Source organism: Gigantopelta aegis, chromosome 14, assembly GCF_016097555.1.
Source record: "Gigantopelta aegis isolate Gae_Host chromosome 14, Gae_host_genome, whole genome shotgun sequence".
NCBI lineage: Eukaryota > Metazoa > Mollusca > Gastropoda > Neomphalida > Peltospiridae > Gigantopelta > Gigantopelta aegis.
Window position 1 is genome coordinate 5,619,531 of NC_054712.1, and position 23,602 is coordinate 5,643,132.

The window sequence follows — 23,602 nt, forward strand, 5'->3', positions numbered from 1 at the left end:
AAAAAATTCCTTTCTAATAAAGAACAGTAACTTCATTAATCAGACAGCACCTTGTCCATTGGATACAGTATCATCAGTAGTTGGTCCTAAACAAACTGTTCATCCATCCCATTGCAAACATTTCACATAATTAGAATTGAATCATACCCTAATATATTCATTATATATATGGTTTTCCTTCAAACTCCTGATGGGTCTATCGTTACTCTTGTTTTCATGTTATTTAAATAGAGGCTTTCAACAATGATTTACCATGTTAGACAATGGACAGTATCTTCATCTCTCTCTATGGTTTTGTTAATATAATAGCATTTAGACAGGAATGATTAATTGTAATGTATAAAAACTATGAAATGTAACTGTTTATATGACTTTGTTCAACAATTATATAAACATCAGAGAGGAACTCAGTGGATGTTTTAAAAATGTGTTCAACCACATGGGTAAGAAGCCTTCATCTTGCATATTGTTTTTTGTACTTGAATGAACTGCGCTTTATCTGTACAGTTTTGTATAGACACTGTTGACGTTTCTAACTAACACATCATTTTTTTTTTTAAATTCTCACTTTTTGAATTTTATGTTGTGGCTGGTGTTATGTTTTTACTTATTTTTATATTAAGAACAAGCAATTGTATTGTGCATATATTACTTTTTTTAAATTTTAATATAATTATACAGTGTATTCCAATATGTATCCCAATATTTATCCTAGTTTAATTTGACATTTTAAACAGAAGGCCTTGGTATTTTAATGTTTCATTAATATATGAGAAAAAAGTTCCTATGCACCAAATAAAATGGTCCCAAACCAACTGCAAAGTTTGTCAATAGTTGAAATTTAACAAAATGATTCCGTAAACATAGCTGCAAAGCATCTCATACTACATGTACATGTACATACATGTGTATTTTACAAATGACCAATAAATAATATCCTGAAAACTAGTTTATTTTTTCTTCATTACCATCTAACACATACCTTTTGCAATACATACATAGGAACCTTTTTCCATGAGTATAATATTATATTGTTTTTCTTCTTTCAATAAAGATTTTTTTTTTTTATCAGGATCATAGTTATTGTTTGTTGTTGTTATTGTTTTTGTTACTGATTTTAAGTGAAAAAAATTATTGTCATTAAAACAGGAGCAATTCGATAGATGATTCTTGCTTAGATACCATGCAAGTAATGCATCATAGGCAGGCTTCAGAGTGAGCCAAGTGCCACCCGGAGAGGACAGTATGTAGATCTCAGTTTTAGTATTCCTCATATATGTTAACAAACAGGTTTGAGTAAACAGGCTTCAGGTGGTGAGTGTGGCAAATATAGGGGTCAGAGTAGCCCCCTCCCAAACACATGGCCAACTACTACCCGGTAATAGCACTATTTGGAGAGCAGATAACTGGGAGAACCTTTTTTAATGATAATACAAGCATGAAACTTGGCACAGATGATCTCCCACTATGGAATCTGAAGGACAAAATCGTAATACACGATCAATGCCATATCTGCACAATGCAGTCTAATGGGCGTTTGGCAAAATAGATATTTGATTTCATGAATCTCTATCTAATGTCTCGTCTGTATGAAGACTGCCACTCCACAGGAGATCCTTTTCTGGATATTTCATCCTTGCACTGCCACAAACAAAACTGCCACTCCCAGAATAGTTTATTAAATCAATAGTCTCCTATTTTTTAATGGCGGTCGTTTTCAACCTGGGAAATGCCTCATTAAAATTTGTTTTACTACATAGGACACGGGCTCCAACTTTGGAATAATAGTTGTTTCAACCTAATTTCCTTTAATCCTAATCATGAAAGGATCAAAATGTCTATTTGCAGACGACCACAGGAAATTTGTCATTCCACTACAGGACGTAGTGTTCCACTTTGAAATAAAGGTTGTTTGCAAATTAATTTGCTTTATTCCTAAATAGGGAAAGGTCAAAGTGTGTACAATTGCAGACATTGGCCACAGGAAATACTTTGGCAGCGTCATCGTTTTCAACCCAATTATTCCTAGACCGAGTAAGGTCAATTTGTGTATGTAAGCTAGTATTTACAGACTGTCAAAAAGAAATATTAATTTCATTACAGAACTCATTACATACAAAGTTAGTCCCATTGAAACACATGCTAAAGCAAGGATTTTAGCTTGTGGGTGGGGAGGGGAGGGCAATCCACACTATGTATGTATATTTGATTTTATAAAAATTTATGGTTTAAAAAAAAAAGTAGGAGTTGGGTTGGGGGGCGTGACCCTCACTCTCCCTGTGCCACTGTGCTCAATTATCCAATTTCAAGCCTTAGTTCCTATTATAATGAGTTCTTACTGGCATTAATATCACATACCCTTTCAATGATAACTTAAAGATATGGTGTCTAGTCGCCATCCCATAATACTGTTTGTTAGTTAAAAATCTTAATTTATTTTTAAAAATCAACCCAATGAAAACATGTTATAAGGTCATGTCGTCCGTTTTTGTTCTGGTTTTCAGGTTCATTTCTGGGTTCTGTATTTTCTGTACAGTGCTTCATGATCCCTGTGTACAGTCTCATTTCAAGTGCTGGACTGGAGTTGTTCAGAGAACGAGTGATGGCAAGATCAAACATGAATTGTAGTTCTCAAAAATACAAAGAAACCAATATAACATCGTTTTATTCCTTTATTCTAAATCCAAGAACCTTTTGTCAATACATAGTACAATTATTGTTCGTAATATCATCGAAAATTAAAATAATGAATAATCAAATAAAAATATAAATACATGTATCTTGACACTAACATAATTTCTATTTAATCAAGAAAATGTGTGTGTGTGTGCATGTGTCATACTGTTTTAATATATCCACACAAATGTAATATTTAGATAAAATCGAAATATTTCCTGTTACATTGTGGTTAAACATCCATTCCATCGACCAGTTGAACGTATTATCGATTTACAAGAACATGAGTGATGCATAAGAAGCGATCATTTGATGACCCTGAACTGGTGACTTCGACAAACACGAATCGCACAGAATATTGTTTGGGGTTTTTTTGGTGGTTTTTTTCATTGCAGTTTTTGACACATATTTGTTTTTTCATGTCTAAATTTTGAGGTGTTGAATGATGCTATGATGCTGGCATTGTGTGCTGTACTACAAACTGAAGATGAACCGGGTAATGGTGGCTGGTGTATGCTAGAAATCAGTACTGGCTTCTTCTCCTTTCTCATCGTCCTTCTGATCCTCCTTCATGCATGCAATAAACTCTACAACAAAAAATTGCAAAGAAAGGAATGATATATGTTTGATAGCACAGCTCATATTAAAGGGACTATCTTGAGGTTTTTTGTTTTTGTTTATCCCTAACAAGACTTCCATTTGTTCCCCCACAAAATAAACACATTTTGCTTTTCACTGTTCTTTTAAAATACTATCTTACCATACATAACATTCTTTAAATATAAAGAATTAAACAAATTATTTTAAGACGAAAGTCAATATTTTGATATTACAAAACATTACTATGTCCAGAAATGCTCTGGTTTTCGAGATATTCATATGCTAAACAAGAAAATTGTACTTTTAATAATGCACAAATAGTTTATTTGTGAAAAACCTTTTAAAATGGCTACAAACTCTGGATAGTCCCTTTAATTTACTATCTCACAAATTGTTATTTAGACACTTAATTTAGATTGTGAGAAAGGAAACCCACTTCGTCCCATAAGCTACTCCTGAATAGCAGCAATGATATCTTATTTGCATTCTCTCCATCTATAGACAGGACATCGTATACCACTGCCTTTGGGTACCATTCATTTGACACTAGTTTGGATGTAAAACAAAAACACAACAAAACTTTACGAGTCTATGGAGATTGATCGTAGAAGCCATTGCACCTCAAGTGAGAACATTAGCATTGAGTTACAACACGCCCCTTAAAACAACACATTTTTAGGTCCGGTCAGGTCATGGGTCTTAACGTGTACATTCAGGACAAGCTGCTGTAGCGCACACCTGTTTCGGGCGCAGGTGCTGGCCTCGACCAGCTCCTCCATCCAGAGCCCCGTTCCACGAAGCGATCTTAGCCCTAAGATTACCTTAAGCGCATAGCTACCCTATGCACTCAAGTTGATCTTAGGGCTAAGAACGCTTCGTGGAACGGGGCCCTGGACAGTATAGTCATGGCTGTAACAAGAGGATAATATATGAAAGGTGACTTTTAGTTTAGGCGTGACATTTTTGTCGAGCTGTAGAAAACTATTCTTGTTTTGCAGCTCTTTATTATTATAGACTGGGAAAACCATCCTGGCAATTAGGGCCACCACAAGACTAGTACTCAAGGGTCAAACTCATCCTGGACCCGAGTACCCGACACACTAGATGGTAATGAGATTAAGGAATAAAGTAAAATAGCACTATTAATCTTAATTCCAGGCTGAACATGGATGCTAAATCATGCCATTGTACTGGATTTAGAAATCGGTTGATACGTTGAGTATTGTGATGGACGGACGGTCAGATTAAAAGGAGAAACTAGTACCTTATCATATAATTATTGTGTAACTTGTATTGCTGAAGTTCATGCTCTACATTGTCTCACTTGTACGAGCACTCGAGTCCTGTGAGCGGACTCCAGTCTTGCTAGACTCGCCCCATGCCTCAGTACACGTGGAGACCTTACTGGCAATTAAGAAAATGGCCACTATATCACTGAAAAATAGTATCCATAAAAAGTTTCACTGCTATTTTGAGGCTAATTTGTCAGTATTACAAAAAATTAATAATTAAGAAAAGTAATATAATTTGTTTTAATTGTCTATGGCAAAATAAATGCCTCGAAACTGAAAATACTGCGGGTAATCTCCACTGAATCGCCAAATACTGTGTATGTGACGCTGTGACGTTACATGATGAAATAGATCACCCGGACAAACATGTAATAGGTATATACGCACATGTAATAGGTATATACCCCACTTTCGATCGGGTTAATAATAATTATACCACTTATTATGTTTGGATGGACATACATATATCTCAAATAAACATTATGTCTTACCATCAAAGTCAATTCTCCCGTCACCGTCGATATCCACTTCATTTATCATTTCGTCAACTGCAGTGACAAGAGGATATAAACGTTACATTGCAAAACAAATAATGTTATATGGGTTCACATTTACATTTTACAGTTATTTGTGAATCTTCAGCTGAGATTTATGCATGCCAGACTCTGGCATTATAAATGTCTCCACCTATGCTTTAAAAATTGAACAGTTAAAGTTTGTTTTGTATAAAGAACTGCAAGTTGTAAAAACAAAAATCCAGATCTTATTGCACCCCCACTTTCCTCTCGTTAGTATATATGCAGATTTTTTGGAAGTGCCTCTAGAAATTAAATTACATGACAAATAAAAAAAAATGAACTCATTTTATAAATATTACATTTTTTTATAAAGGAAATCCTTAGTCTGGGGGCCCCTCTGGCAGGGGGACCCGGGGCAATTGCCCCGTTATACATTCGACACTGTTACAGTGTACTGTATATATGCCAGTTTTAAACACTGCACTCTTACTCTGAATACTGTGGGTGCCATTCGAAAATGCTGCATCCCTCTAGAAAAATCCTGTACCCGCCACTATCTGACATGATACCAAATGGCCTTCCAGTTCCATGCATTCAGAACGACTTTACGCTTTCATTCGATTTTGTAATGTAGTGTGTGAAAATAGATAGGGACTACTTGCAATCATGTTTACGATGAAGCCATAACGAGAATTATGTTGTGTTACGATCAACAAATAACTCACTTTCATCTTCCGACAGATCTTCGCCCATGCACTGTAACACAGCTCTCAGGTCAGAGGAAGTGATGTAACCACATCCAGTTTTGTCAAACACCTGACAATATACAAATCGCATGACTCCTCAATACACTATGCAGACGGCGGAAGCAAGTAGACATTTGGGGGGGGGGGGGGGCTGACTTGAGATCGAGGGTGCAAAGCTCCCTTGTTTCTAGGGGGTTTGGGCGTATACTATCAATATTTTGATTCAGAACTATTGGGTGAGCTAACCACCCCACCCCCCACCCCCATGAAAACCCCCACTTTTGACTACCACAGATAATTTAATAGATGATTTGGCTCTGGTAATTTTTTATAACCAAGTCATCGATATGCAACTCAACAAAGCTCTTTTACATTATCTCTAACACTAAAAATTATCAAAAGACATAAGGTGTAGTGATCAATATGAATTGTTTAGATAATTTATGTCAACTAAACGTGTTGAAAAACACTTCGATTGAAAATTATACAAACTTTGAAATGCATTGAGACTGTTACATTGATGTTAATACCCATAAAAATAGATACAGACATGACCTGTCCAAAAATTGACCTTTCAATCTTGATACAGTTGAACATGAATTCCAATTTTTATATGTACGTTGTATAATGATTTAAGAATCAAATATCTGCCTAAAACAATACAGATGTGAACCTAACGGACTTAAAATGATAACCTTTCTGAATACAAAAAGTACTGCTTATAAATGGAAATTAAGCAAATTTATTTGTGACGATTTGAGAGCTCGAGATTCTGTATTTTATGTTATACGAGTATACATGTAATGCGCTACCAATTGTTATGGGGTGGTAATTTAAACCCTAGAACAAATACACAATTTTTAATTTGAATCTAATCTTGGGCTTAGACTGTCAACTGTTGCGACATAGTTGGCCAACTCGACAGTTGCAATGTTATTTCCCCCAACTCCCTACCTACTACGGGTTCCGATAATATTACAAGAGTTATACAACGAAAATTCAGTCGTAAGACTAGCAACTGAACAGTTGTAGAAGTTGTGAGAATTGATAGTCTGACCCCTAGCACTACACCCTAAACGTGGATTTGATTAGCACACCCTGAATGCTGACAGTTGGTAGTGTGAGCCTAGCATTGCACCCAAAACGTGGATTTGATTAGCACACCCTGAATGCTGACAGTTGGTAGTTTGAGCCCAGCATTCCACCCAAAACGTGGATTTGATTAGCACACCCTGAATGCTGACAGTTGGTAGTGTGAGCCTAGCATTGCTCCCTAAAAGTGGATTTGATTAGCACACCCTGAATGCTGACAGTTGGTAGTGTGAGCCTAGCATTGCTCCCTAAAAGTGGATTTGATTAGCACACCCTGAATGCTGACAGTTGGTAGTGTGATCCTAGCATTGCTCCCTAAAAGTGGATTTTATTAGCACACCCTGGATGCTGACAGTTGGTAGTGTGAGCCTAGCATTGCTCCCTAAAAGTGGATTTGATTAGCACACCCTAAATGCTGACAGTTGGTAGTGTGAGCCTAGCATTGCTCCCTAAAAGTGGATTTGATTAGCACACCCTGAATGCTGACAGTTGGTAGTGTGATCCTAGCATTGCTCCCTAAAAGTGGATTTTATTAGCACACCCTGGATGCTGACAGTTGGTAGTGTGAGCCTAACATTCCACCCAAAACGTGGATTTGATTAGCACACCCTGAATGCTGACAGTTGGTAGTGTGAGCCTAGCATTGCTCCTTAAAAGTGGATATGATTAGCACACCCTGGATGCTGACAGTTGGTAGTGTGAGCCTAGCACTGCACCCTAAACGTGGATTTGATTAGCACACCCTGGATGCTGACAGTTGGTAGTGTAAGCCTAGCATTGCACCCTAAACGTGGATTTGATTAGCACACACTGGATGCTGACAGTTGGTAGTGTGACCCTAGCATTGCACCTAAAAGTGGATTTGATTAGCACACCCTGAATGCTTGCCGCAGCTCCTCCTCCTCATCTTCCTCTGTGTTCTCGCTGATTCCGCCCATGTTAGCCATCACCTGCACGAACTCCTCAAATGAAAATGTCCCATCACCTGCAAGAGATTTGCTGTATGCTCTATACTTCACGTGACAGACAATATGGCCTACAAACAATGTATACATTTACAGTCCGTTTAGCAGTCATTTCATTTCTGTTTTTAAATATGTATTTTCATGGTTGTATTCAATGAAGGTTCAAGAACGCTGTCCTGGGCACACACCACACATCTCTATGGACTCTCTCCATGACAGCATGGGTTAGTCGGATAATGAGAGAGAAGACGGTGTTGTGATCTTACACCTACCCATTGAGTTGTTAAATTGCTCTTGGTGAGAGCTGGTACTGGGTTGCGAACATAGTATCTATCAGCCGTTTTTGGTAACTGATATCATATTTTCCTTAGATTTTAATGTTTAGCTTATCCATTTCTGTAAATCTGAAGTGTTTCTGGTCATCCTGGTGTTTCTAATATCACTAAATACATTTTTTATATTTTTAAAACGCACGTGCATCTGAGAAGTAACAATTATAGAGTCAAATTTTAGTTTAGTTTAAAGGTATTTCCCCGGTTCAACATCAGAGACTCTTGTTTCACTCTGTTGTAATTTTATTCAAATATGTTACACGTTTGTAGATTAAACGTAAGTGTCTATTTCCACGGGCTGAAACTAGGGTCTGCACCTTTAAGTTCGATATTTTAAGCACTATGTACACAACCGAGGCTGGTAGATAGTGCAGCATATGTTATACGTCACATGGCAGATGGTGACAGTTTGTTTTGTTTAAAGACACCACTAGAACACTTTGATTTATTAATCATCAGCTATTGGATGTCAAACATTCACGTGTTCATTCTCTCGCTTACCATCTATGACTGTCTCTGATAAAACTCTGTTCTCTCGTTTACCGTCTATGTCTATCTCTGATAAAACACGTGTTCGTTCTCTCACTTACCATCTATGCATGTCTATTTCTGATAAAACTGTGTTTCGTTCTCTCAGTTACCGTCTATGTCTATCTCTGATAAAACTGTGTTCATTCTCTCACTTACCATCTACGTCTATCTCTGATAAAACTGTGTTCGTTCCCTCACTTACCGTCTACGTCTATCTCTGATAAAACTGTGTTCGTTCTCTCACTTACCGTCTATGTCTATCTCTGATAAAACTGTGTTCGTTCTCTCACTTACCGTCTGTGCCTATCTCTAATAAAACTGTTCGTTCTCTCACTTACCGTCTATGTCTATCTCTGATAAAACTGTCTTCATTCTCTCACTTACTGTCTATGTCTATCTCTAATAAAACTTCATTCTCTCACTTACCGTTTATCTCTCTCTCTGATAAAACTGTCTCTCGCTTACCATCTATGTCTATCTCTGATAAAACTGTTCGTTCTCTCACTTACCATCTGTGTCTCTCATGCACTTACCGTTTATCTCTATCTCTGATAAAACTCTGTTCGTTCTCTCACTCACCGTCTATGTCTATCTCAGATAAAACTCTGTTCGTTCTCTCACTTACTGTCAATGTCTATCCCTGATAAAACTCTGTTAGTTCTCTCACTTACCGTCTGTGGCTATCTAATAAAACTGTTCGTTCTCTCACTTACCGTTTATCTCTATCTCTAATAAAACTGTGTTCGTTCTCTCACTTACCGTCTATGTCTATCTCTGATAAAACTCTATTCATTCTCTCACTTACTGTCTATGTCTATTTCTGATAAAACTGTGTTCGTTCTCTCACTTACCGTCTGTGTCTATTTCTAATAAAACTGTTCGTTCTCTCACTTACTGTTTATCTCTATCTCTGATAAAACTGTTCGTTCTCTCACTTACCGTCTATGTCTATCTCTGATAAACCTGTGTTCGTTCTCTCACTTACCGTCTGTCTCTGATAAAACTATGTCTATCTTTGATAAAACTGTGTTCATTCTCGAAATTACCGTCTATGTTTATCTGTGATAAAACTGTTTTCATTCTGTCACTTACCGTCTATGTCTATCTCTGATAAAACTGTGTTCGTTCTGTCACTTACCGTCTATGTCTATCTCTGATAAAACTGTTCGTTCTGTCACTTACCATTTATCTTTATCTCTAATAAAACTGTGTTCGTTCTCTCACTCACCCACTATGTCTATCTCTGATAAAACTCTGTTAGTTCTCTCACCATCTATGTCTATCTCTGATAAAACTCTGTTCATTCTGTCACTTACCGTCTGTGTCTATCTCTGATAAAACCGTGTTTGTTCTCTCACTTACTGTCTATGTCTATTTCTGATAAAACTCTGTTCGTTCTTTCACTTACCGTCTATGTCTATCTCTGATAAAACTGTTTGTTCTCTCACTTACCGTATGTGTCTATCTCTGATAAAACTGTGTGTCCTGTCACTTACCGTCTATGTCTATCTCTTTAATCATTTCCCTCAGCTCCTCCGTGTTTGGAAACTGGCCCAGGTTTCTCATAACAGTGCCCAGTTCGTCTGTCGAGATAGAACCGTCCCCATCGCGGTCAAATAATGCAAACGCTTCACGGAGCTCTGGATACAAATAACCAAGTTCAATTACTGTGTCAATGTAAGTTTTAGGATTACTGTAAAAAGAATAGTGTAGAAGTATAAATAAGAATCACACACAGAGATTTCACTGTAAATAAAATGCTATCTGTGTACAAGATGAGATGGGTTTATGTGTACTGAGCAACAAAGAGACACTAATATCAGAAATTCTGAAGTCGTGAAGCATGACAAAAGCTTACCATGATAACAGGAGTTTGTATTGTGGTTATAACGCAATACGTAAGTACATCGTGGTTATAACAGAATAGTTCAGTATATCGTGGTTATAACAGAATAGTTCAGTATATCGTGGTTATAACAGAATAGTTCAGTACATTGTGGATATAACAATAGTCCAGTACATTGTGGATATAACAGAATAGTCCAGTACATTGTGGTTATATCAGAAAAGTCCAGTACATTGTGGTTATAACAGAATAGTCCAGTACATTGTGGTTATAACAGAATAGTCCAGTACATTGTGGTTATAACAGAATAGTTCAGTACATTGTGGATATAACAGAATAGCCCAGTACATCGTGGTTATAATAGAATAGCCCAGTACATCATGGTTATAATAGAATAGTTCAGTACATCATGGTTATAACAGAATAGTCCAGTACATTGTGGTTATAACAATAGTTCAGTACATTGTGGTTATAACAGAATAGTCCAGTACATTGTGGATATAACAGAATAGTCCAGTACATTGTGGATATAACAGAATAGTTCAGTACATTGTGGATATAACAGAATAGTTCAGTACATTGTGGTTATAACAGAATAGTTCAGTACATCGTGGATATATCAGAATAGTTCAGTACATTGTGGATATAACAGAATAGTTCAGTACATTGTGGATACAACAGAATAGTTCAGTACATTGTGGATATAATAGAATAGTTCAGTACATTGCGATTATAACAATAGTTCAGTACATTGTGGATATAACAGAATAGTTCAGTACATTGTGGACATAACAGAATAGTTCAGTACATTGTGGATATAACAGAATAGTCCAGTACATTGTGGTTATATCAGAACAGTTCAGTACATTGTGGATATAGCAGAATAGTTAAGTATATTGTGGTTATAACAGAATAGTTCAGTACATGTGGTTATATCAGAATAGTTCAGTACATTGTGGATATAACAGAATAGTCCAGTACATTGTGGTTATATCAGAACAGTTCAGTACATTGTGGTTATATCAGAATAGTTCAGTACATTGTGGATATAACAGAATAGTTCAGTACATTGTGTTTATAACAATAGTTCAGTACATTGTGGATACAACAGAATAGTTCAGTACATTGTGGATATAATAGAATAGTTCAGTACATTGCGATTATAACAATAGTTCAGTACATTGTGGATATAACAGAATAGTTCAGTACATTGTGGATATAACAGAATAGTTCAGTACATTGTGGATATAACAGAATAGTCCAGTACATTGTGGTTATATCAGAACAGTTCAGTACATTGTGGATATAGCAGAATAGTTAAGTATATTGTGGTTATAACAGAATAGTTCAGTACATTGTGGTTATATCAGAATAGTTCAGTACATTGTGGATATAACAGAATAGTCCAGTACATTGTGGTTATATCAGAACAGTTCAGTACATTGTGGTTATATCAGAATAGTTAAGTATATTGTGGATATAACAGAATAGTTCAGTACATTGTGGATATAACAGAATAGTCCAGTACATTGTGGTTATAACAGAATAGTTCAGTACATTGTGGTTATAACATAATAGTTCAGTACATTGTGGTTATATCAGAATAGTTCAGTACACTGTGGTTATAACAGAATAGTTCAACATATTGTATATTTTTTAAAATGAGTGAAACATTACCTCTGATTTGTCTTTCCGAGTATTTATCCAGAATACTGCCTTCCTGTAACAAAGAAAAAAGAAAAGAGTTTGTTAGTCAGATATGAATTATTCAAATGGTAAAAAGTTTTGTAAAAGTCAACTGTAAAGAAAAGATCAGGTTGTTTTCTTGTATGGTATTTTGGGAAAGGTAGTTTTTAAAGACACCTCACCACATTTATAAACTACAGCTATTTGGTGTTAAACATATGGTTATTTCAACATTTGAGAGAGAGACAGAGAAAGAGAGACAGACAGACAGAGAAAGAGAGAAACAAAGACTGAGAGAAAGAGAGAGAGAGACAGAGCAAGAGAGGCAAATAGAACGAGAAAAAGAGGCACAGACAGTGAGACAGACAAACAGAGAAACAGAAACAGAGAGAGACACATGCAGAAATAAAGAGAGAGACAGATATAGAGACACATAGCGAGCGAAAGAGACAGAGAGATAGAGCGAGAGAAAGAGAGAGTGGATGGAACCCGACCAATCTCACTGATAAAGCACAGCAAGGGGTCGTCTATATGTACTGTATCATAAACAGGACAGTACATGCGACGGCCTTTGGATGTAACAGTCATGGTGACAAGGAAATCTCACGTCAACAAGACGTGATTGATCCTGCAATCCACTGACCCTCAAGCAACAGGGCTCCAACACACTGGCCCATATTATTCCATGAGACAACAAAACAAAATATGTTACATGCATTTTTTTTTACCAAGGTCAAAGCAATACAGTTAAACCAAATGACACTTTACTTTTAAAAGCCACTTCTCTGTAATATGAATGACACTTGGTATGCCTGTGTCTACAATATGAATGACACTTGGTATGCCTGTGTCTACAATATGAATGACACTTGGTATGCCTGTGACTACAATATGAATGACACTTGGCATGTCTGTGTCTACAATATGAATGACACTTGGTATGTCTGTGTACAATATGAATGACACTTGGCATGCCTGTGTCTACAATATGAATGACACTTGGTATGCCTGTGTACAATATGAATGACACTTGGTATGTCTGTGTCTACAATATGAATGACACTTGGTATGTCTGTGTCTACAATATGAATGACACTTGGTATGTCTGTGTCTACAATATGAATGACACTTGGCATGTCTGTGTCTACAATATGAATGACACTTGGTATGTCTGTGTACAATATGAATGACATTTGGTATGCCTGTGTCTACAATATGAATGACACTTGGTATGCCTATGTCTCCAATATGAATGACACTTGGTATGCCTGTGTCTACAATATGAATGACACTTGGTATGCCTGTGTACAATATGAATGACACTTGGTATGTCTGTGTCTACAATATCAATGACACTTGGTATGTCTGTGTCTACAATATCAATGACACTTGGTATGCCTGTGTACAATATCAATAACACTTGGTATGCCTGTGTCTACAATATCAATGACACTTGGTATACCTGTGTCTACAATATCAATGACACTTGGTATGTCTGTGTCTACAATATCAATGACACTTGGTATGCCTGTGTCTACAATATGAATGGCAAGTGCTTCACATGTTTAACAGCCATGTGTCTATAACATAAATGACTCTTGATATGTTTAAAAGTCGCTTCTCTATAATATGAAAGACACTTGGCATGCCTGTATCTATAACATAAATGACTCTTGATATGTTTAAAATGTCGCCTTTCTATAATATGAAAGACACTTTGCTCTTGATATGTTTAAAATGTCGCTTTTCTATAATATGAAATACACTTGGCATGCCTGTGTCTATAACATAAATGACTCTTGATATGTTTAATAGTCGCTTCTCTATAATATGAAATACACTTGGCATGCCTGTATCTATAACATAAATGACTCTTGATATGTTTAAAGAAAGAAAGAAAGAAATGTTTTATTTAATGACGCACTCAACACATTTTATTTATGGTTATATGGGGTCAGACATATGGTTAAGGACCACACAAATTTGGAGAGGAAACCTGCTGTCGCCACATAGGCTACTCTTTTATGACAGGCAGCAAGGGATCTTTTATTTGCGCTTCCCACAAGCAGGATAGCACAAACCATGGCCTTTGTTGAACCAGTTATGGATCACTGGTCGGTGCAAGTGGTTTACACCTACCCATTGAGCCTTGCGGAGCACTCACTCAGGGTTTGGAGTCGGTATCTGAATTAAAAATCCCATGCCTCGACTGGGATCCGAACCCAGTACCTACCAGCCTGTAGACCGATGGCCTGCCACGACGCCACCGAGGCCGGTCAGATATGTTTAAAAGTTGCTTCTCTATAATATGAAAGACACTTGGCATGCCTATCTCTATAACATAAATCACTCTTGATATGTTTAAAACGTCGCTTCTCTATAATATAAAATACACTTGGCATGCCTGTATCTATAACATAAATGACTCTTAATATATTTAAAATGTCGCTTTTCTATAATATGAAAGACATTTTGCATGCCTGTATCTATAACATAAATGACTCTTGATATGTTTAAAATGTCGCCTTTCTATAATATGAAAGACACTTTGCTCTTGATATGTTTAAAATATCACTTTTCTATAATATGAAATACACTTGGCATGCCTGTATCTATAACATAAATGACTCTTGATATGTTTAAAAAGTCGCTTCTCTGTAATATGAAAGACACTTGGCATGCCTGTATCTATAACATAAATGACTCTTGATATGTTTAAAAGTCGCTTCTCTGTAATATGAAAGACACTTGACATGCCTGTATCTATAACATAAATGACTCTTGGTATGTTTAAAAGTCGCTTCTCTATAATATGAAAGACTTGGCATGCCTGTATCTATAAGATAAATAAAGGTTTAAAAGCCGCTTGTCTATAATATAAATGACACTTCACATGTTTAAAATATGCTTTTCAGTAATCAAAGTGACATTTCACATGTATCAATACCGCATTTATGAGTGAAAGAACTCGTTACTTACCATCATCTTGTCAGTCCAAACCGAATATATATAAATTATATAAAACCAAATATATAAATTATGTAAGAGCTGGTGTCCTTGGAAAACGTTCTATTTGTGTTGATTTGTAATTCTAACTGATGCACTCATCGTTTTGCTATAATAAAGATATTGCTTGTTGTATGTTGATGTATATGTCGTAGACTATGGACCGAGAGTGCATGAAGAGCAATTAAATAGTTGTTGACACGCTTGGCAGCATGTCTAAAAAGATCTGTAGACGAGCGCGTTTGAAAGATCGTCTCAAGGCCGTCTGCTGACAAAACATTCTCGTTGAGCAAACACAACTTCCACTAGAGCGTATATGTCGAGGGAGGATCCACGTTTTTAAGGGTGGTCACACATTTTAGTTTATCCATGGGAAATAAGCCTATCTTCAAAAGACCGAGATCTTTAGAGAGTTCCGAGCATGTTTCCCGGAAAATGTTGAATTAAAGCTGTTCAGAGGTGTGTTTTCAGGATAATTTAATGTTCTGTATTGTAGATGATTAATATTATTACTTTTATTATTGAAAAGGGCACTTCAAACGGACGTGGGGCAGGTTACGGGAACCGTGTTCCCCCACCCCCATCTGAATCCGCCAATGTATGTGTCCCCTGCCTATATATATTGCATACAGCCTATATTGCAATGAAAATAACAGCTTGTTTTCCTCCTTGGCGTTACACCTTGAACTAGGATGCTAAGGCCCAAAATACACAGGAGCTCAGCTCGGTCTGGATCTGGCGAGTATGGTGCCAGTCGAAAAAAAAAAAAAACGCACTGAATCAAATGTGACAAAATACGTCGCGTCTGTGCTGGCCCGAACTACAGATCTGGAAACGGACGACATAGAACATGCACCATATTTTCACACTGCTAGACTGGCAGCTGCTCAACGTTCGAACTTTACTTTCTAATTTTTTTTAATAAACAGCTGCAAAGGTATATATTAATCAATGTGGAATTAACTTAATTATTTTGTTGGTGTATAGTACAACATATATTTAAAGATACGAACGCAGTTAATATATGTATATATATGTAATATATGTAAAAGTGGGAGGTCAATTCGCCCCAAAACCAACTCACCCCTTACCAGTTCGCAGATCTGTATACATATTTTTGCCGAACAAAACATTTTTCAAATTCTATCTTTCCTTCCGGTGTTAAGCTATGGAATAATACATCATCCAACATTAGGAATTGTTCATCATTTTACAGTCTAAAAGTTCAAATTAAAAAAGCAGACCCCATTGTACCATCTTAAGGTCACAGACGGCAACATATATTACATAGTCAGTCGACTCAGCAGTCTAACTGGTCATAAGTGTGCACGACATGTAAAGGACAACCCGTCTTGTGCTTGTGGGTATCCTATTTTTTATCTAGTGGGTAAGCCAAATTTTTATCTTTATCTATATAGAGTAGGACCGAAAAAAGCCCACGCAAAAACCGAACATTTTCGTCCTCGAGAATACCAACATAGTTATTTTGACATTTGGTCAATAGAGGAAGCCTAAGCTACTCCTAACAATAAAAGAGCAAGGTATTTTTATATGTAGTTTTAACTACTCAGGACAATGCATACCACTGCCTTCGATGTATCAGTGTTTGGAACTGGAAAAACCCGAGTATCAAAGTCAATCTATCCTATGACCCATTTGTACCTCAGACAGGCCACTGGTCATATCAGATACCGGACTCGAGAGAGGCGTGTTCGAAACCCATGTGGTATACGAGCACGTAAAGCTGGAACCAGATGTTGAGGATATAATGTGTCAGATGGTAGCCTGCTGAGGGTAAAATGATGTACCCTAAAACACTGTTTTTGATATAGATAATAGTAAGTAAACGGTAAATGAGAACAATTTAATTGGTTCCCGACTAGCCATTTGGTTTACCGTGAAGGGCATAAACCAGTCTAGCAGACGTTTTTGTGCTCGGTCTCAGCCTAGCTCGAGCACCTCCAACCCTCCCCTTATTGATATTGATGTGCAGGGGAAGGCTAAAGGAAAGTCTTATGTAATGGTTTGGCAATCGTCGACAACCAAATGGTCGCAAGTTACTGTGTCAAAAATACATATATCAATATTACTAAGCTAGGACTCAGCCCAGCCCCAAATTCAGACTGCCGTTCTTCACTAACGTTTTCAAATTATTTTGACTGGTTCCCAAAGTGGTAATTTTGTTTACTGTGTAACGTAAAAACCAGTTGACCGAACAAACGGTTGACTGAACTTAATGTATTTGCTGCACTCGCCAGACCCAGACTTAAACCCAGCTTCGGTGTGTTTTAGGCCTAAAATGTTTCAAATGAAAATTATGCAACAGTAAAAAACAACAACACACAAACACACAAACTGCGCCCTGGCCCCGAGGTTATAACGCTTTGGAAGTGTAGACTCAAATCTTTAAACAATAAATAGAGGATAATAAACGAGTTACCAGTTATTATTTAATTTATGTCCCGAGTGAAATAATTTTCGCTTGTCAACAGCTTTAGTGAGTGACATATTAAAATTATTTAACGAGGCAAAACACGATGGAAACGTTTGAGCATAGTAAGCAGGTCTAAAAGCTTTTCACCATGTATTTCCATCATTCTGCTCACAATATTAGTTGTAATCCATGTAAAAATGGGTAGTGATTCGTTGGGAACCCTATATAGCTGTTTGGTAATAATGCAAATAGGAATAAACGTTGTTATGCAGATTCGGGCATTTTCGGTTAATTCGAGCAAATCAAAAAACCCATTTGCCTCCTCCCCTAGCTCGAGTCACCTCACGCCTTCCCCTTATTAATATTGATATGTAGGGGAAGGCTAGAGGAAACTCTATATAATATTTTGCTCTACGTCACCACAAGAAAGTACAGCGCTGGTTTCGCATAGTGGCGTCGGGTTTCTTCGTGTAGCGTTGGTACTGGTTAACAACATGTAAGATTAATGTCATGACTGGACTCGAGAATAATCAAACTAAAGCTCTGTAGCATCAGAGTTAGGGGAAAAAATTGAATTTTAGACACAGTAGCTGGCGATCATTTGATTGTCTACGATTGCAAAAACATTACATATAGTTTCCTCTAGCCTTCCCCTACATATCAATATCAATAAGGAGAAGGCTGGAAGTGACTCGAGCTACAACATTTCGAGCCGGTAACTCTAAGCCTTGAAACCCCCATTGGATCCGCGCCTGATAAAGATAACATGTATGGCTGTTTTGGTATTCTCTTGACGTAAGGTCATCGATTGAGTCCACTTACCACATTCTTTACACGAACCATCAGCCGGATTATATGGTTCACTGTTCCTAATTGAACACCCTTTACGGCAGCCACAAATATGGTTATCAAAGCAGGTTTTCCCATAAGGTTGCCTGGCACCAAATCAGTTGCCATTAGAGATACAGTTACACAGCTCGTCTTTTCTCAATAAAACTGCTATATTGGCAGCGTGTTCAGGCTGCACATAGAGTAAAGTTTATTTGAAGACACCTGATCACATTTTTAATTATCTGTTACTAGATTACAAATATGAAAAGAAGGATACGTTGTTACGGCTCACCCTACCGAATTGGGCAATCGCTATTTTTGTAATACAAATTGTCTACAACATTTAGCATTCGGCTAATAACATTTTCTATAAATTAGCCACTTTTCACCATTTTCAATGAAACACTCTATATATCTGAAAAATGGCTGAAACAAAATTATTGATATTGTTTGCTGACTATCACGATTTGAAGGGCGAGGCTGATATTATTCGCTGACTATCACGATTTGAATGGCGAGGCTGATAGTTTGGTGACTATGAATGGCGAGGCTGATATTGTTTGCTGACTATCACAATTTGAATGGCGAGGCTGATATTGTTTGCTGACTATCGCGATTTGAATGGCGAGGCTGATATTGCTTGCTGACTATCTCGATTTGAATGGCGAGGCTGATATTGTTTGCTGACTATCACGATTTGAATGGCGAGGCTGATATTGTTTGCTGACTGTATCACGATTTGAATGGCGTGGCTGATACTGTTTTCTGACTGTATCACGATTTGAATGGCGTGGCTGATACTGTTTTCTGACTGTATCACGATTTGAATGGCGTGGCTGATACTGTTTTCTGACTGTATCACGATTTGAATGGCGTGGCTGATACTGTTTTCTGACTGTATCACGATTTGAATGGCGTGGCTGATACTGTTTGCTGACTGTATCACGATTTGAATGGCGTGGCTGATACTGTTTGCTGACTGTATCACGATTTGAATGGCGAGGCTGATACTGTTTGCTGACTGTATCACGATTTGAATGGCGAGGCTGATACTGTTTGCTGACTGTATCACGATTTGAATGGCGAGGCTGATACTGTTTGCTGACTGTATCACGATTTGAATGGCGTGGCTGATACTGTTTGCTGACTGTATCACGATTTGAATAGCGAGGCTGATAGTGTTTGCTGACTGTAGTAGGGGCGGGACGTAGCCCATTGGTAGAGCGCCCGCTTGATGTGCAGTCGGTCTGAGATCGATACCCGTCGGTGGACGCATTGGGCTATTTCTCGTTCCAGCCAGTGCACCACGACTGGTATATCAAAGGCCGATGTATGTGCTATCCTGTCTGTGGTATGATGCATAAAAAAGATCCCTTGTAAAAAAAAAAAATGTAGCGGGTTTCCTCTCTAAGACTATATGTCAGAATTACCAACTGTTTTACATCCAATAGCCGATGATTAATAAATCAATGTGCTCTAGTGGTGTCATTAAACAAAACAAACTTTTTTGCTGACTATAGCATCATTTGAATGGCGAGGCTGATATGTTTGCCCTGTATAATACTGGACAATGTGTATATTGACTTCCGTTACCAGATATCGGAAATTCTGAAAATAGTAACACTTGAATAATTGCAGACAAAGTAAATAAAATAACATTGATTTTTGTTTTATTGGTTGCTAAGATATGACGTCGTTGTCAAGTAATATTCGATAAAGTGATTATTTTACCAGTTAGCCTGTTTTTAGAATAATTCCACTGAAGTAGTTGACACTCACAATTTAGACTTTTGAGGCCATGCTTTGTGTTTTTAAATATTATATTTACTGTGTTGACGTTTCTGCTGGTGGACTATTACTTCCCGAGTGCGTCATTAGTTTCGAACCGAGTACACATTCTTAACTACAATTAATTGGGCTTCCATTGCTGTGGAAGACATAGAGAGCGATCGATCCTTCGACTCTTCGCATCTCAGTCGAACGTTGTACCACTCTCAACCCCAAAATTATAGGATCGCACGGGCAAACAATGTCATGTTGAGGGTCACACCTGCCCTAAAGTGAAACAATCTCGGGTACAGTAAATAAAGTAAAGTTTGTTTTGTTTAACGACTCCATTAGAGCACATTTATTTTTTAATCATTGGCTACTGGATGTCAAACATTTGGTAATTTTGAAAATATAGTGTTAGAGAGGAAACCCGCAACAGTTTTCCATTAGTAGCAAGGATCCTTTCATATGCACCATCCCACAGACTGGATAGCACATACCATGACCTTTGATATACCAGTCGTAGTGCACTGGCTGGAACGTGAAATAGCCCAATGGGCCCACCGACGAGAATCGATCCCAGACCAATCGAGCATCAAGCAATCACTTTACCACTGGGCTACATACACCCCTATGCCGTGTACAGAGTCACACATATCTTTATCTTTATTTATTTATATTTATATTTATATATATATATATATATATATATATATATATATATATATATATATATATATATATATATATATATATATATATATATATATATATATATATATATATATATATATATATATATATATATACCGGCCTCGGTGGCGTCGTGGCAAGCCATCGGTCTACAGGCTGGTAGGTACTGGGTTCGGATCCCAGTCGAGGCATGGGATTTTTAATCCAGATACCGACTCCAAACCCTGAGTGAGTGCTCCGCAAGGCTCAATGGGTAGGCGTAAACCACTTGCACCGACCAGTGATCCATAACTGGTTCAACAAAGGCCATGGTTTGTGCTATCCTGCCTGTGGGAAGCGCAAATAAAAGATCCCTTGCTGCCAATCGGAAGAGTAGCCCATGTAGTGGCGACAGCGGGTTTCCTCTCAAAATCTGTGTGGTCCTTAACCATATGTCTGACGCCATATAACCGTAAATAAAAAATGTGTTGAGTGCGTCGTTAAATAAAACATTTCTATCTATATAGAAATATATATAAAAGCCCAGAAAACAAACAAACAAACAAACATCCAACAACAACCCAGGAAGCAGTAAAAAAAGAACCAAGACGCTCGAATGTAGTCTCTTTTGTAGCTAAACAAAGATCGGCATTTGTTTCGTTTTTTATGTGGACAACTGACACCCCACCCCCCACCTCGCACCCGCATTGCTAGGTATGCACCTGATCTTGTCGGAAGACGTGTAAGCTTTCCAAACAAAACTGTTAGAGAATTCATCACGTGGGGCAGCGATAGATATTTTTCGTTTTACCTAACCATCATGCACAAAGTAATAATTCTAGACACCCCAACGCACCCCCGACACACACTCCTTTTGAATAAGCTCTGCAATAGTTCTTCCCTCACAAAACAAAACCAGATATGCAATGTATTAGCTACTACTGGAAAGGATAAACAGCTCAGATAGGTCACGTGTGCGCCAAAAACAGTGCGGTAGACAGTAAGCCCAGATAGGTCAAGTATGTGTCAAGAAGTGCGAGGTAGACAGCAAGCCAAGATAGGTCACGTGTGTGTCTAGAAGAGCGTGCTGAACAGCAATTCCAAATAGTTCAAGTGTGCGTCAGAAACAGTGTGGTAAACAATAAGCCCAGATAGTTCAAGTATGAGGCAAGAACAGTGTGGTAGACAGTAAGCCCAGGTAGGTCACGTGTGCGTCAACAACAGTGTGGTAGACAGTAAGCCCAGGTAGGTCACGTGTGCGTCAACAACAGTGTGGTAGACAGTAAGTCCAGATAGGTCACGCGTGTGTCATGGACAGTGCACTGGGACATTAATTGGACATAAGCACGTAAATTAAATTCAAATGGCCGAAATATCGTTTCATTAATCTTTACCATGCACATGCATGACATTTGTATGGCAATTGATGTGTCCATACCCAATTGACGTTCAAGTGCGCTGTCGAGTATCCTGAGCTCTCTTTCCAAGACAGACCCATTAGTGTATGCTTGTAGACGTATGTGTATGTGTGTGTGTCTGTGCATGTGTATATCCATAAAAACCGTTAGGTCAAATGTAAAAAAGACCCCACCCAATAATGTGTTGATATCAAAAACATGTTCAAGAATGCTCGTTGTGAGCACAACGTCTGACTTAGGCCATTAACTGATACTAAAAGATCAGGCCCGTAGGAACCAGGGTGTGGTGTGTGTGTGTGTGGGGGGTGGGGGTGGTACATCCCTCTTCTCACACGAGGATGAAAATGTACGTTAATTTTGTCCTCTACATAAATAAAAGTAAATACATGGCTTGTGTCACTCCCCCGACTAGAGATTGCCCCCCCCCCCCCCCCCCCCCCCCCCGCACACACACCAGATACCGTTCCTACAGGCCTGATGATAACGTACTGCGGTTACTAACCGTCATTGTCGCAGACAAGCAGAACATGTGGCAATTGTCGCACGGCTGGTTTCTGTGACGCTCTTTAGTCCTGTACACACAAAGAGACAAACACACGGGCAACGTCCCAGCAGGTTTACGCCGTGTACCAACAATCAAAGCATCATCCCCTAGATGATTAGGCTTCCTTTCGCTCGTCCCGGCAAGTCGTGGCTAGGTGCCCGATCACCACTGCAGGTCTCAGCGACCGATTCCAGCGCGCACCAGATGGTTTTGTGAGCTAATGAAACACCGCGCGATCAATAGTAATCAATTAGTTGCCCAACTTAAACTAAATCGATCGAAGAAAGTGCCGACCTGTAAGTGTGCGCTTTGCGGGAGGCTTAGTCTTTCTGAAGTCAGGACTCCTTGCAGAGTATTTACAGCGATCATCATGTCTTGCGGTCGTCTTAAATGATTCATATAACCAATAAGAGAATTGTCGCTAGTCACGGAACAATATGTTGCTGATCTTGTAAAGGAGCTCCCAAATACATGAGCAAAATCAATGGTTGTTAATCCACGAATTGGCAACTGGCAACTAATTTTGCGTGCCCCTATCCACTAAGGTTCAGGCACGCCCACCCCGGATTCAGCCTTTGACTTCGCCAGTGACCGACTCCGGGGCGGGAGGGGGGGGGGGGGGGGGGGGGGGGAGTGTGTGAGA

At 38.2% G+C, this 23,602-nt stretch overlaps 1 protein-coding gene and 1 long non-coding RNA gene across 3 annotated transcripts; one reads left to right on the plus strand and one right to left on the minus strand.

Moving 5' to 3' along the window:
* Positions 1–68: 68 nt before the first annotated feature.
* LOC121388420 lies at positions 69–2,775 on the plus strand. Its single transcript, XR_005959974.1, has 2 exons — positions 69–1,243; positions 2,505–2,775. It is a non-coding gene; the product is annotated as an uncharacterized LOC121388420 (long non-coding RNA).
* On the minus strand, positions 2,659–23,156 carry LOC121388418 (calmodulin-beta-like). Of its 2 annotated transcripts, none has more exons than XM_041519727.1 (7): positions 22,918–23,156; positions 12,276–12,318; positions 10,249–10,392; positions 7,800–7,909; positions 5,812–5,902; positions 5,060–5,116; positions 2,659–3,263 (listed from the first exon to the last, which is right to left on the minus strand). In XM_041519727.1, exons 1-7 carry the CDS (start codon positions 22,942–22,944, stop codon positions 3,193–3,195), a joined length of 543 nt encoding a protein of 180 aa, XP_041375661.1. In that variant the 5' UTR covers positions 22,945–23,156; the 3' UTR covers positions 2,659–3,192. The 2 variants fall into 2 exon arrangements, with proteins under 2 accessions (XP_041375661.1, XP_041375662.1); XM_041519728.1 differs by lacking the exon at positions 22,918–23,156 and adding an exon at positions 15,264–15,463.
* Between the last annotated feature and the right edge of the window lie 446 nt (positions 23,157–23,602).